The sequence below is a fragment of the Cylas formicarius genome, unplaced genomic scaffold (genome assembly GCF_029955315.1).
Source record: "Cylas formicarius isolate icCylForm1 unplaced genomic scaffold, icCylForm1.1 PGA_scaffold_2__14_contigs__length_35257938, whole genome shotgun sequence".
In the NCBI taxonomy this organism is placed as follows: domain Eukaryota; kingdom Metazoa; phylum Arthropoda; class Insecta; order Coleoptera; family Brentidae; genus Cylas; species Cylas formicarius.
In genome coordinates this window covers 27,213,926-27,229,269 of record NW_026844319.1, presented here as the reverse complement: position 1 = coordinate 27,229,269, position 15,344 = coordinate 27,213,926, and the positions used below count along the sequence as shown (strand labels likewise).

The following is a 15,344-nucleotide window of genomic DNA, read 5'->3' as shown; positions in this document are numbered from 1 at the left end:
ATTCCGCACAGTATTAACAAAGATTGCATTAAATAAATGTTCCAGCAATGAGTCGCTACTGCCGCTTGCACAAAATAATTGAAAAGAGAATTGTTTCAAATAAACCTATTTATTAATAAATAATTGTGGATTTTTACACTATACAAACACCTTAAACGACAAAACAAAATAAAAATAAATTTTTAATTTGGCGCACTATGTATAGCAGTATTCTAAGTGCGTTTCCTAATTACACACGTAGGTACGTGACCCCTTAATCTGCATCTTGCGGAAGATTACAGACCGTCTCAAGGTAAACGATCGGCTGTATTTTGTTTGGTTTGGTTCCGCTGCTTTCTTTGCCCGCCTCCGTCTATATCTTTTTCCTTTCATTCGATATACACATAACTGTAGCATATAAATAGAGAGTTACGCGTTCGGAACGGCACATTTCGTTTTCGGACATATTGGTTAGTGTGGCAAAAATTTTTGCAAAATGGCTTCCACATTTTTGGTGAGTTTTATATTGGTAGTGTAAAGTGATTGGTGATATAAAAGGACTACCATACTTGGATATTGTCGGCAAAATGAAAAATAAAGAATTATTTTCGTATGGCCAATCATTGCTGGTCAATTGATAATAATGGTTGTTGTTGAAAAACTACTAAAGGTTTTTGTATTTTTGTAAATGCTAACTTGTCAAATATTAAATTGACCTTCAAACAATTAAATGTAAGGTGTGTGAAAATAATCTTTTTTTTTCAATAAGTTCTAAAACAAAGATAAATTAATCCCGCAATAAATACATTTTTACTATTTTAGGTCAATATAAAATGAAACATTCAACCGAAATTTAAAAAAAAAACCTTTTAATAAGCCTAGAAGCCTATACATTCAATCCAATTTCTGGTACTTATACTTCTACTACTTCTATAGAATATTTACCTTTACCTATTTATGTACAATGTAAAAATTTTCGTTGTACATTTGTTCGTCTAGGGAATTTGGTTAGAACATTTTTATATACCGAGGTTTTATACATTTGTTATTCCATCTTATTGCATATATTTTTAGATTCTATTTTATGGACTTTGCTCTTTCAGATTGCCTCAGTATTGGTCCTAACTCTCTTTGGAGTTTGTCGAGCCGGCGGTGATCATGGAGGAGGGTAAGACACATTTCATACATATGTAAACAATCATATGTCATAAATATTTTACTGTCCGAAATAAACATTACTTAAGATGTCAGATTTGTGAGAAAAAAGTTGAAATATCATTTTGATTTGAACTTATTTTCGAGCTATTCCAAATTGCTTTACGCAAACTATTTTACGAGATATAACATGAATTTGCCAAATTTTCTATGTTTAACATTATAAAAATTCCTTTAAAACGTTTGAAAAAAGTGCCTCAGATAAACTATGTTATATGTGGAAAGTTTTAAATTTTTAAATAACGGATTTACTCAACAAAATACGAAAAATATGCATGTCCTCTTTGGAATATTAAAAAATCGAATATTATTGAGTTATAGCCATATGTGGACTTTTTTGAAAAATGGAGTCCAGAATATAATAGTAGAAAGAAAAATTTTTTTATCTAAATTATAATAAACTAAGTGAAATGCGTTATTTCATTTTAAAGTTCAACGCCATCTGGCCATTCCGCCAAGTCGCAATTTTAATAAGCGAGTAAGACATTCACCTTGATAATAAATAACGGAATCGAAAGTGAAAGAAATTCCGTACAGATTTGTTACAGATATACTATTTTTCCTGGTCGGTGAAAGCTTTTCTTTGTGCGGCTAATTAGCGTTTTATCAATGGCTTAAGCGGAGAAAGACATTAGCTCCTATCTTGTGATTGTTGTTCGTTTTTCTGATTTTATTATTTTTAACTGGCTTACCTTAATACTGAACTGATTTTCAGTACTTTTATTCAATGTCTAACCATTCAAAACCAAAACCTTACCATCTCAGTTTACCAGCAAGGATTTACCTCTGAAGATGTACTTCTAATGCTCTGTATTTAAATAGACTTAATATGTTCAAAATTAATTTAAACTTTTTTAGGGTGATACTTATACGCAAATTTTAATGACTTAAACTATAATATGGTACATATATATACATGAATAATTGATTATACTCATAAAAACTACGGTTATTTCGGGAAGATATATTAACCTATTTTTTACTATGAATTATGAACCAAGATACTCCTTAAACTCGGTAAAGTGATAGATTTTTTAAAGTTGTTTTGACTGATCCAGCTCGAGATAAGAATTCTACTTTTCACAAAACTTCTGGATTTCTCCTGAGTCGGTTTTTGACGAATCAAACTTGCTGACGTTTCGCCAATCATCCCGTTGGCTTCTTCAGAGCTTAACTGAAAATCAGAACTGAAACACTTTCGGCTTTGCTCTGAGGAGGCCAACAAGATCATTGGCGAAACATCAGCAAGTTTGATTCAACAGAAGGGATCCAGAAGTGTAAAAAATATTACAGTAGCCTGTGGAAGTTTCTTTGAAAAATTGATAAGAATATTTGTTAAATAATACGCAATATTTATTTATTTAGAAAAAATAAAACCAGCGTGAAGAGTTCTGATAGGTCGAACCATTTTTTTGTCCAGTTCCCGAAGCACTGCCTATCTCAATTAGACGACTTTGTCTACAACAACGTTACTTAAACTTGTTTCCCCAACATATTTGACAAAATATCTGACTCTTCTATTTTTTTAATTGAGAGAACAATTTATCAGCGAAACAGGCTACTGTTAAGTTCTCTTCGCTTCAAAATTGGATTATTAATCACTTCTACAGTAATTATATCCTTAAAAACAAATCGGAAATATACATATTAACAAAGTTTCATATAATTACGCTGAAATATTTTTTCACTCTTCACTCTTTTTTTGTCATTAATTCGATTTTTTTCTAATCCGGTTCACTCATTTCTAAATTTATTCGCTTATTTATTCAATATTTACTGGAAACTCAAACCTATACAAAATTCTTATTTTACAAAGTATTCCTTACTTCTTTAAATTAATTTCGTAACACCCTGTACAAATGTTATCGAGTCTTGACCCCAGCTTTGTATATTTCCTAATGTTTAAGTCCATACCAGTCGTAATATATATTTAAGGTCATCATTGGAGTTCGAGCGACACAAAACAAGTTCTCCAGATACGTTCCCTAACCATAGATATTCCGTAATGACTAAATAAGGGCCGTCTTAAATGTCCGTTTTCTTAATCGTCAAATTTTCTAATTTCAGACACAAAAAAGTAATCATCCATGTGCCGTACAAAGTAAAAACTATCCACCACACTCACACGGTGTACAAACACGTCGGAGGTGATAAAGAGGAGGGATCTAAAGTTATCGGTTACTCTGGCGACGGTGACGTAGAAATAGGTCACGGTGGGTACGGAGACGAAGGAGGCCACGCTGGTGGGTTCACCGTCGGAGGTGACCACGGATTTTGGCACTCAGGTAGATGATTCTTGATCTGCAACGGATAGGGGTTGCACCGACACATTAATGAACGTCTCTAACATACATTTACAACCAAATATACCCTAATTAGTATTTCGATCGTGCACGATACTTTTTTTTCTTCTATTAATAATCTTGTTTTCCGTAGAGCTCACTTTTGTATTTGATCTCATTTATTTACTTAACAAAGAAAACTTATAAGATTTTTGTCTATAACTAACTTTTCTCTTTGTCGGGTCTTTTTCTAATTTTAGGTGATAAATCGAAGGATCTATGTAGTAGTTCATTAAGTTTGGCACAAGTGGGATTTATTTAATATTTGCAAGAAACAAAATTTCGTACTTTGAGTACGCTTATAAGTATGTCAACTTCAACAACACGCAGGGAGGATCATAAACTATTTAACGTCCATAACCTTTAGTTAAGTTAATTAAATGTTAATGGCGTTTTAAATGTCTCTTCAATATGACGCTACTTTTTTTTTATGTTAATACTTGTTCCGCTATCAAATTTTTTAAAATATGTTTTACTATATTTTTTAACTTGAAATGCTACTTGGCTTAGTTTTGGCAATACCAATATTTAAAATCCTGTCAAATATGATAGTAACCAGAGTAACACTTACAATTTCGAACCCTAACAGCATGATATCTCCTTCTTTCTCCGATACCCCGTACCTCCAACGCGCCAAAGAAAACTCTGCAAATTAAAAAAAGGAAACACTGTTAGTTGCTTCTTCCGTGGGCACCATGGTTGCGTCCGTTGCCGAAGGAGTAACTACCCTGATGAAAGGAGCAGTAAGGGGTGCCGTTCAGGGTATCAGAAGCGGCCTGGAAAAAGCCAGCTTTCCCACGTACTACGGTCACCATCACGATCACTACTAACCTTTCACATATTACATCTATTATCTTCTTTGCTTTCAAGGTAAATATTATTGTGACGCAAATATATTCTTCCAAACGCTTGAAGGTATAATCGCAAACAGGTTCTGATATTGCATTTATTTTACAGGTAACGGGCGCCCTAACTCTCTCCCTAACCCTAAGAAATAGAAATTTTCATTTAACTGAACTAAAATTTTCCATTACAGGAGGTGGCCACGAATCAGGGGGCGTAGAAACTGGCGGACACGGTGGCTTCAGTTCTGGAGGCGACGGTGGTGACTTGGGAGGTTACGGAGGAGGTGACTGGAGCCATGGAGGTGGCGATATTGGCGGTTACGGCGGAGGTGACATTGGAGGAGGACACGGAGGCGATATCGGAAGTTACGGCGGCGGAGATATAGGTGGTGGTCACTCAGATTACGGAAACTCCATCGGAGGAGGGCACGATTTCGGTGGTCTAGGAGGAAGCAGTTTCGAAGGCTATGGAGGTGGAGACGATGGAGGTCATAAGGGTTACGATTAAGTTCTTCTCTTTTCTAAAAGACTTTAAGTTATACGCTCTGTTACCTGTGTTTTTCTTCCGACTAGTCGTTTTTGTTAATTAGTACGTAAGGTTAGTTCGTTATTTTCGTCGTTACGTTTTTTGTTGTTGACTCGTTTTTTACTTTTGTAATAAAAGTTTTAATTTATAGAAGTGAGATTGATTTAAATGCGTGGTCACCTTCCCTTTTTTTGTTTCAAAGAAAACTATAAAAATGATTAGATTTTTTGTATTTTCCGGAAACCCTTCTCGAATGATTTTACTGAGCTTGTTCACGTTTCCAACCTTCCCTTTCTCTGGAGCACCCTACTCAAAGGCAAAAGCACTCTTGACACTAGAATGTAGTATATGTATCTAGTTATTTTGGTTGTTTGCTTTAGACTTGAACATGAAATATAAATCGAACAGAGTTAGAATATGGTTTTAAGTTAACGTGGATTTGTTGTTATACAATTAATATCCACACTTCTGTCAAAATCACACAATCAAAAGTTTTTAGTATTTTTTTTCGAAATTAATTTATTATGGCATATTTCGTTAATTGGTTTAATTTTAATTGACACTAAATTGACACAAATCAAATAAATTATCATTGTGAGCTACAAGCCGAATACTTAATTACTATATTGAAGTAAACTTCATTCTTATAAAATTATTGAAATTTCCTTAAAAAATACCATTATCTCAGTTGCATAACATAAAATAACAATTAAAGAAAAAACAAAAACTTTAAAAGCTAATTCTTAAAGCCTTTTTAATCCCCCATCCCAAATTTTGTGTCGCTTTAATTATATCTCATTGAGGCAATAAAAAACTGACAAACATTTTTTTACTATTAGACGAACCATTTGAAAAAACTAGTCATGAAGACCGGCATAAATTGTAAGGAAAAAAGTAGTAAATGGACTTATAAAAATCCGGGAAAAGCACATAATAGTGATAATGATAGTGATAACAGTGAGAGATTACGCCAAAGTGTCGTACTTTTTTCTCATAAACTATGAATCAATTCCATAAGAACCATAATAACTAAAACTACAGTTAATTTTGAGGTCATAAAAAACTTTTCTGTGTTTTCAGTTCCGCATATCCGATAACCTACAAGTACATTTTCGTTTAGATGTAAATTGCTAATGATATTTTACAGCTCCATATAAAATTTGGAACGAAAATAGCATGAGGGGTATAACACATAAATAATTTTGCCATCCCTTATATTAAAATTTCCCACAGTTGTAGGAATACTGTATAACATTTTGCCTCCCAGAATAAGAATATGAGGGGCAAAATTTAGTTTGAAATAAAACCATAAACATATCTGAAATAAAGGCAATGGAATGAGGGCCACAATATATCCATCATAGCGTTATAGCCTACAACGACGTACTAATTAAAAGTATTTTGAATTATTGAGAACTTTGAGTTTAGTTCTAAAATAACTGCATAAAATTGTATTTTTTTGAAAAACTCCTTTTTGAGCTGACCCCGTATATTTTTTCTGAATACGGCACTGAACTCTGCGTAAAAAGTTATAAAATGAATTATTAGCTTTTAATTATTTATTATCCAAATAAAGAAGATCAAAGGCATTCATAAAATGCACTGTATTTCAAAAATAGAATCGGCCATTTTTTACGCCATCTTTCATTTCACAAAAGGCACCACACTACTGCGAAAAGTGCTTTTCTCTATTTTAAAGGATATTTGAGATATCCTGCGAAAGTGGCGTCGGGGGTGACATTGGCGGAGGACACGTACAAGTTAATAACAGCCTCCGATGTCCTCATATGATAATAATAATTATCATAATTAAATTAGAATAAAAATTGTTATCACAGTTTTCAATGATCTACGACAGCTAATTCGACACCACCGTCCCTTTATCAAATACAAATTTTGACATAAAGTTGAACATTTTTTATTCTAATTTAATTTTGTTAAATGGATATTATTACTATTGTTATTATCATCATTAATTATAATAATAGTAATAATAATAATATTATTAATAAAAATACTAATATTTCGAATCTGTTTAACCAGTTACAGAATAGAATAATAGAACTGATATACATTTTTGAAACAATTGAGTAGCAAACTAGGTTATAATAATTTTTTTTTATAGTCTGGGTCCCTCTAGGAATATACCTATTAGTTGTGGTTCGCCTACATTGTACTACATTTCTGAGTCATATGTGATACCGAAGTCTTTTACTAATTTTTTTTTGGAACAAGCTATAATATTTAAACTTAGTAATATTCAAATCTAAGAGGCTCTTAGTGCACCAACCTTATATATATATATATATATATATATATATATATATATATATATATATATATATATATATATATATATACATATATTCACGTATTGATTCACGGATGGAAAAATGTGATGACACTATACTCCGAGATATCCGTTCGCTTGTTGAACTCCGACTGGAATCCTGCAGATATTTCGCGAAAATCTCACTTGGCATCTTTAATGCTCGCGCTCCAAAAACACTTCGAACACTGTTCAGTCGGATGCAGGATTCCAGTCGTTCAACAAGCAAACGGATGATATCCCGGAATATTCTTTCAACATATTTTTCCATCTGTGAATCAATACGTGAACAAATATATATATATATATATATATATATATATATATATATATATATATATATATATATATATATATATATATATATATATATATATATATATATATATATATATATATATATATATATATATATATATATATATATATATATATATATATATATATATATATATATATATATATATATATATATATATATATATATATATATATATATATATATATATATATATATATATATATATATATATATATATATATATATATATACATATATATACATATAACATTAACAACATTAACAAATATTGAGAAAAGACAGTGTGCTAGCATATGCGCGAAACATTTCAATATAATCAGTAAGACCTGTTACTTCAAATCTCACTTTCATCCAATAAAATGTTACAGCTTTCAACAATCAACATAAATGCATATATTCTCTCAAAATATAGCGAAATCTTATTAAATCTTCAGGGTAGTGGAGATCGTTGTTTGGAAAGAAAGTGCAGTAAATTACAGGTTATTGTTCGTAATTTTGGGCCATGAGTGTTCCAAAAGTGCTAGAGGCCTTCGCTGCACTAATTTGTGGCCCCTATATGATCTAATAGATATATGGATATCCCCGATGTACTGCATTTTGTCTAAAAACAACCCACATGAACAAAAATGATTTGAATTGGACCATATTAGAAAAAGTTAAAATTAAATGGCCTGCAAAATTATTTAGTAATTCGCAGAAATTTCCGAACGACTTTTGCTCGATGTTGATCGGATTATATTAGAGCGCGCTTCAGCGTGCCAATTAGTAGCGTTACCGAACGACATATTGCTAAATCAATAATTAAAATGAAATTAGCGTCGTCGATTCCGAACCATCCCCGATATATTGCGAACGTTACGTCACTCGCAGTTTATTAAAAAATACGAAAACCTCCTCCATCTGATCAGCCTTATCTCACTTCCTCGTTATTAGATAAAAAGAAATGAGGTGAACGTACCGTAGTCGTTGCAAATGAGATGTAGGTAAACTTGACCGGCCGCTTGACGAATCTTTTTCCTTTCATTTACGCTAAAGCTGAACCATATAAATTGAAAGTGATAATGTTTAAATCGACACAACTCTGTCGAATTTTGGTGCGTGTGCAGGCGCTAAATCCACTTCGAATATGGCCTCTAAATTTTTGGTGAGCATTTACTCTAACCATCCACCAAATAAATACGTTATAATTTTGTATTTTGTTTTAGATTGCGTTTGTTTTGGTCCTAGCTCTCTCCGAACTGATCCAAGCAGGTGGACATGGAGGTGGAGGAGAGTAAGTAGCATGAAAGCACCCAACCAAGTTAAAATTATAACTTGGGAATTTGCAAAAATATTAACTCCTTAGCTGTCAAATTTGTTATAGTGCAAAACTAAACAGAATCACATTCTGAATAGAAGAAAATTCTTGGAGAAAGAAAGCATTTTGTGGATTTTCTACAATTTATATGCTACTATCACCTTGACAGACGACAAAAGCATGATTTTAAATTACCCTAAAAAATTAACTTCCTAACGCTGGTTTTGGTTAGTGTTTGGCAGCAATTTTCGAGATAGAAGCCAACGAACCTTAATTATGTATTATGTATTTAGATTATTTAATAGCCTATGTTCTTGGGACCTCTTTAAAATGAGAAGATATCGTATTACAAATTTAACAACTTAGCTTAATTGAATTAATTAACCAACTTTTTTTGGTTAAAATTATTTACTTCAAATAATACCTACCATTTTTTTTTTGGTTGTAGAAGCTGAAATTAACGTTTTTTGGAATCAGATTTGATGTCTTTAATTCATTATTTTGTTCAGAATTTGTAAGCCTATTCCAGCTTATTGTTTATTATCAATTTTAACGTTTTCGAAATATGGTTTGAAATGGTTTTCTCCTTTATTTACTTTAACTAAAAACAAATTTTCGAATATCGTCGACTTTCCTACTAGTGTAGGTTTTCCAATTTGTGATTATATCAAAAGAGAATTTTTAGAATTTTTGCTAATTTTTCAAATTAGAATTGCTCCAAAATCTTTTAATTTAAGTGAAGCCACAATCATCATGCGTACATAAAAAATAAATAAGTATATCAATTTCAATCTCAATTTCTTTCAAAGATTGTGCTTTTTCAAAAACTCCATTTTAATTAATTCAATTAGACGTAAGGGCGGGGATCGTTGAAACATTCTCTCGATGTTATTACATAACTAATTACTATCATTCGATTAGCAAACTATTGGCGTCAACAACCCATTTATATCATCAAATCTACTGTCATGAGAAAATCACTTTTACGTACAACTTTCATGTTAACTTTTTGTGCCTTGAGGGTGAATGACCAGTAATTTTCTCCACATAGCTAGGTATTATATAGAGCAGAATTTTACGCTTCGTAATTTGTACAACTTAATTAAACATTGTAGGAGAACCACTCTAATTTGCGCGCCTTCGAATCTGGGACATGCGGCAATATTTAAAAGCAATTTATTTTCTTTGCACAATGATAGAAACGTATTATTATTATTTGTATCATCACGTGCTTCGTTTATTCTTAGATGTGTTAAAAGAAAAAGTTTAAATTTAGAAACACCCTATATATATTTGTGACGAAAGCAAACAATAACATATTTCACATTATTTATATGGTAATTTGATTTTGAATATTACTTAAAACAGTATAGTACAGTAGAAGTACAGTATATTATATATACATATATATATATATATATATATATATATATATATATATATATATATATATATATATATATATATATATATATATATATATATATATATATATATATATATATATATATATATATATATATATATGATGACACTATACTCCGGGATATCATCCGTTCGCTCGTTGAACTCCGACTGGAATCCTGCATCCGACTGGAATCCTGCAAATCCTGCATCCGACTGGAATCCTGCAGACGTTTCGCCAAAATCTCACTTGGCATCTTCAATGCTCGCGCTCCGAAAACACTTCGAAGTTCGAGTGTTCGAAGTGTTTTCGGAGCGCGAGCATTGAAGATGCCAAGCGCGAGCATTGAAGATGCCAAGTGAGATTTTGGCGAAACGTCTGCAGGATTCCAGTCGGATGCAGGATTTGCAGGATTCCAGTCGGATGCAGGATTCCAGTCGGAGTTCAACGAGCGAACGGATGATATCTCGGAGTATAGTGTCATCACATTTTTCCATCCGTGAATCAATACGTGAGAATATATATATATATATATATATATATATATATATATATATATATATATATATATATATATATATATATATATATATATATATATATACATATATATATATATATATATATATATATATATATATATATATATATATATATATATATATTTCTAGTTTGTGAGTTCTTGGATCCTTTTGATTTTATATATTCGTAAGAAATGGTTCTTGGGTTTTTTTTGGTCCTTTTTTAGTGAAATTAAAATAAGTTTCCGTTACTTGTGAACCATTTTATTTTTATTTTTTGTGACGTTATGTAAATGTCCGAATTGAACATGCTTGGCCGTCTGACAATAACCAGAACGATTATTGAATCTTTTTCAACATTGTCGTTGATATCTAATCGAGAAGAACATTTTCTAATTTTTACTTGTATAACTTTTAAGTTAATTTTTCATAAAAATTTTATTGTGTATTCACACCCTCACTTCCCTTGCCGTATGTAAAGAAGTGTACTTCTTTCTTTCCATATTCTTCAACTCTAATTTTTGTTGGGTTTAATTACATACTCTGTAAGGGCAACGACGTCCTTTATTAGAGCAACGGGCAGTTTTTGACATTATGTTCGCTCAATATCTACTTCAAAACGGCTTATGGGCTTAAAGGGACTTTAATCATAAACAGTTTGAAAAATGGATTTTATTGTTATTAATTTGACTTACAGTAGCAGCTGATTTTACAAAAATGTTTATGATTTTACAAAATTTATCTTCCAATCTTGGAATTATTTATTTATAACTAAACTCACATTAAAAACTGTTTTTCACCAACTGACATCAACTTATATCCCATCACTGCATATGTTGTTTAGAATTATTGTTGATGAAGTTCTGATTTAGAAATTATAAACATAATTAAAAATTTAATACAAACAAAATGTCAAACTTTGAAATTATATATATGTTTCAATAAAGGAATTTGATCTTTAATTACTAACAACTAAAAACATCATTATTAAAGGAACAAAACCAAAGCCTTATTTCCCTTAGGACAAAATTCTGTAATTTCCTGGATACAATAGTTGTTTTATCAAAAAATATGTAGGAATTACAGTTTGGATTGATATTTTTATACAATTCAAAATGCGATGCGAAAACTATTTTCATTTTTTAAAAATTTTGCACTATTCTTACACATGTGATTCTGCAAAAGTGGACCTGCATATTATATAACCTCGTTTTAATTACCTGGAACCCAAGAAAAGATTTTCTAAAAATGGAGAAGCAGTTGTGAATAAATATATCAAACACCAAAATAAATTCCTTAATATGGTCTTAAGTTTTTTTTTTGTGTTTGCAGACACAAGCACGTGAAAATTTACGTTCCCATCAAAATCAAAAACGTCCATCACAAGAAAATTGTTACCAAGCACATTAAAATAGAAGCGGCGGACGACGGTGAGGTTGTGAGTCACGGCGGCGAAGGCGGCGATGGTTTTAGCCACGGAAAAGTGTCAGGAAGTTTGCACATAGGACAACCTTACTACAGTCATGGTCACGGCCACGGCTGGCACTGACATCCTCCTTTAAATCATCTATCTAACATCTGTATTCAAACGTAGCTTTTCTAGTTCTAATTATTTATTCGCCTTTTGTAAATATTATTTCAGTCATTCTTCACTACCCCTTGCCTTAACTCGTCACACGCGATAGCTTCTTTAACCTGTATTTAATTTTATTGCTAATTATAATTTTGTACAAACCCTTCCTCTCGTCATCTAATTCTAAATCTATTTCTATATTGTTTTTACCGCACAAGCGATCTATAATTTAAAACCGTTGCCTTTCGTTAATACTTTCAACTAAACTCTTACTTTCCTGATACGTCGGTTCACCGCCGCGAGTTCTTAAAGATTCATTTTTGAAGGTATGTTGAATTACCGTTCATAAGTCTACTAAGCAACTAACAAAAACTTCATATTTTAGGACAAAATAGCAAAGGCAAATCTTGCTGCTTAGGTCTGGGTTCACGTAATCAGAAACATTTGGGTAGACGCTAGCATTGTGACGCACCAGCAATGTTTGAGTCTACAGCAGTGTCATGTCGCAACGACGAATCTGAGCAACTGTGATACCGTGCTGCGCAAGTTGGCTGCGCAATTCGATCGTCATTTATTGCAATGAGCTCCTCGCACACATTTTTTTTTTGCTATATATAAAGATTTTTTTATTTGTTGTGAAATAAACGTTTATTTTAACTTGCAAGTTTAATTGGCTAAAATGCCAACACAGGGCAACGGCATGGAAGACTACGCAACAGGTATTCTTAAGATCACTTAACAAATCAGCTAACGCATGAAATATATCTAAAATTTTCAGTCTAATTGTTGTTAAATAATAAATAGGATGTTAAATTTAAAATAATCAAATTGACGGTGACATTTGGTACTTATAATAAGGGATTTTGGAACTTTAATTTGTATTTTTTTTATGTTTGTTGTTTTGTTTAATGTTTGTTAATTCGTTACTTTTAATTTTTAACTTTTCAATTAGTTCACTGTAGGAGTTTTTCAATAATTTATCAAAATAGTGATAGTTATTTTTGCTCCAGCAATTAAAATGATTGTATACTCTAAAACCGTAAGAGATACGAAAAAAATGCAAGAAAATTGCATGCTTAAAATTAATTTTTGTTAGTTCGTTCAGTCCTGAGCAGACTCGTATTATGGTACTCGTCATCCGCTTTTCCCATAGTGAACTAATTGAAAAGTATAAAATTGACATAAAAACTACTAAAATCTCCTATTATGTATCCCAAATATCACTGAAATATCGTTTTCCACTAATTAGAATTAAAAATAAACCGCATCAAATGTTGTTTTTTCAACATCCTGTATTTCCACATTAACACATTTTCATCTAAAAATGCTGTGCATATTTCAGCGAAGCTTACCGTATTCTGCCACCTTTTTTTGTTAATACTCCATAATTCAAGAATTAATAGAATGAAACAATCAAAATATTTAAAATATTTTATTTATAAAATACGTTACCAAAAATACATTTAGAGCAGGGCAGTCCAACAAAAATAATATCTAGATATGTATATACAATATGAGAAAAAAGATATAAATTACAGTTCAACGTGAATAAGGGATGCTTAACGCTGGTTATCTATTTTTTATGGCGTCTCCTGCGTTACCTCTTACAAATTGTTGTGAAAATACTGTTTTACGTTTTCGTAAAATGTATTGCCGACGTTAGCAGAAGCGCTGCCGCTCTGCTGACCCTCTGAGTAGTCGTAATCTTCCACGTCTTCTTCTTCATCATCCGCATCACCGTAATCCTCTTCGACGCCCTCGCTTTCATCGTCATCTCCTGATGCGGTTGGACCATAATTCGATTGCTTCAAGTTAATGTTTGCTAAAGGGGCTTGAAACAATTTGTGGTATTCAGTTTTCGGCGAATCCAGTGGGTTACTCTCGTGCACTTTGTAACTTCCGGTGAGGTAGTGCTTGCCTATCGGATCATTCGCTTCCGAGTTTTTCACTTCGTCTATGTGAAAACTCTCGCTGCGCACTGACTTGTGGGAATTGTAGTAGCCGTCGTCATCGAAGAAACCCGACTCAGGACCGGAATCTACCTCGTTGTGGCTGGGCACGAAACCCGTTTCGTATTCCTGTTTCGGAGATGGATTGAAGACGATCGGCTAAAATATTTGAATTCGCAACATGAAAAATCCCTTTGACGCTATTAAAACAAAAACTCTCACCTCTGATTCACTTCTATGGTGAGCCCAACCATGATTATGGCTCCAATCGTGATGATCTTTGTGACCGTGATGTCCGTGATGATGATGATGGTGTTTCTTGTCGTGCTTGTGGTGATGATCGTGCTTATGTTTGTGATCATGCTTATGGCCGTGTTTGTGGCCATGCTTGTGGCCGTGATCATGATCGTGCTTGTGATGATGTTTGTTTTTATGCCCGTGTTTGTGTCCGTGACCGTGCTTATGCACGTGCTTGTGGATCACAATTTTCTTCTCTTCCTTTGGCTTTTTATAAATGGTGTGAGTGTGTTTGTGGTGGTGGATGGGAATTGGTACGTGGATTTTAACGTGGACGCTAAAACCGAATCTAATTAATATACTGACGATGATATATTTATGTCTTTCTTTCGAATAATAACGTTTAATTCGCATAACGGAATGCAACTTCGACAAACCACTACTAGTATACTTCCGATCAATTACAGGTTTATTGCATTAAAATTTCTTGTGTTAAATATAACAAGATGCTGCAGTCAATATGCAAATTAAGAGTTAATAAATGGAAATATTGATTTATTGTTTCTAATTATTATTCTGATCTAGCTAGAAGCAGAATTACATTTATCTCTTAGTCTAACTTTTGTGTTGTTTTTTTTACCCTTGCGCCCAAAAATCGTTTCGTTATTAGTTAATAGTTATCAATCTTCGCGAGTTTTCTTGATATTACAAAAAATATATTATTTTCTTTCTTTTAAACAAAAAAATTAAAAAAAAAGTCAATCTCCAATAGTTTATGGAATAAAGGTGGAAGTATAACCATCA

General features: G+C 32.2%; 2 protein-coding genes across 2 annotated transcripts; both read left to right on the top strand.

Moving 5' to 3' along the window:
* The first annotated feature begins 438 nt into the window (after positions 1–438).
* On the top strand, positions 439–5,014 carry LOC132698405 (uncharacterized). Its single transcript, XM_060664444.1, has 4 exons — positions 439–493; positions 1,083–1,147; positions 3,262–3,479; positions 4,573–5,014. Exons 1-4 carry the CDS (start codon positions 476–478, stop codon positions 4,887–4,889), a joined length of 618 nt encoding a protein of 205 aa, XP_060520427.1. The 5' UTR covers positions 439–475; the 3' UTR covers positions 4,890–5,014.
* Positions 5,015–8,627: 3,613 nt separating this feature from the next.
* LOC132698438 (uncharacterized) lies at positions 8,628–13,148 on the top strand. Its single transcript, XM_060664486.1, has 4 exons — positions 8,628–8,702; positions 8,764–8,831; positions 12,114–12,680; positions 12,740–13,148. The coding sequence occupies exons 1-3, from the start codon at positions 8,685–8,687 to the stop codon at positions 12,328–12,330; spliced, it is 303 nt and encodes a 100-aa protein (XP_060520469.1). The 5' UTR covers positions 8,628–8,684; the 3' UTR covers positions 12,331–12,680; positions 12,740–13,148.
* The last annotated feature ends 2,196 nt before the right edge of the window (positions 13,149–15,344 follow it).

Bases quoted from the DNA above. Each gene is read 5' to 3' on its own strand.
- LOC132698438 (XM_060664486.1), top strand. The intron at 8,832-12,113 runs GTAAGTAGCATG...TTGTGTTTGCAG, and splicing joins GGACATGGAGGTGGAGGAGA to ACACAAGCACGTGAAAATTT.
- LOC132698405 (XM_060664444.1), top strand. The intron at 1,148-3,261 runs GTAAGACACATT...TTCTAATTTCAG, and splicing joins GGCGGTGATCATGGAGGAGG to ACACAAAAAAGTAATCATCC. The intron at 3,480-4,572 runs GTAGATGATTCT...TTTCCATTACAG, and splicing joins CCACGGATTTTGGCACTCAG to GAGGTGGCCACGAATCAGGG.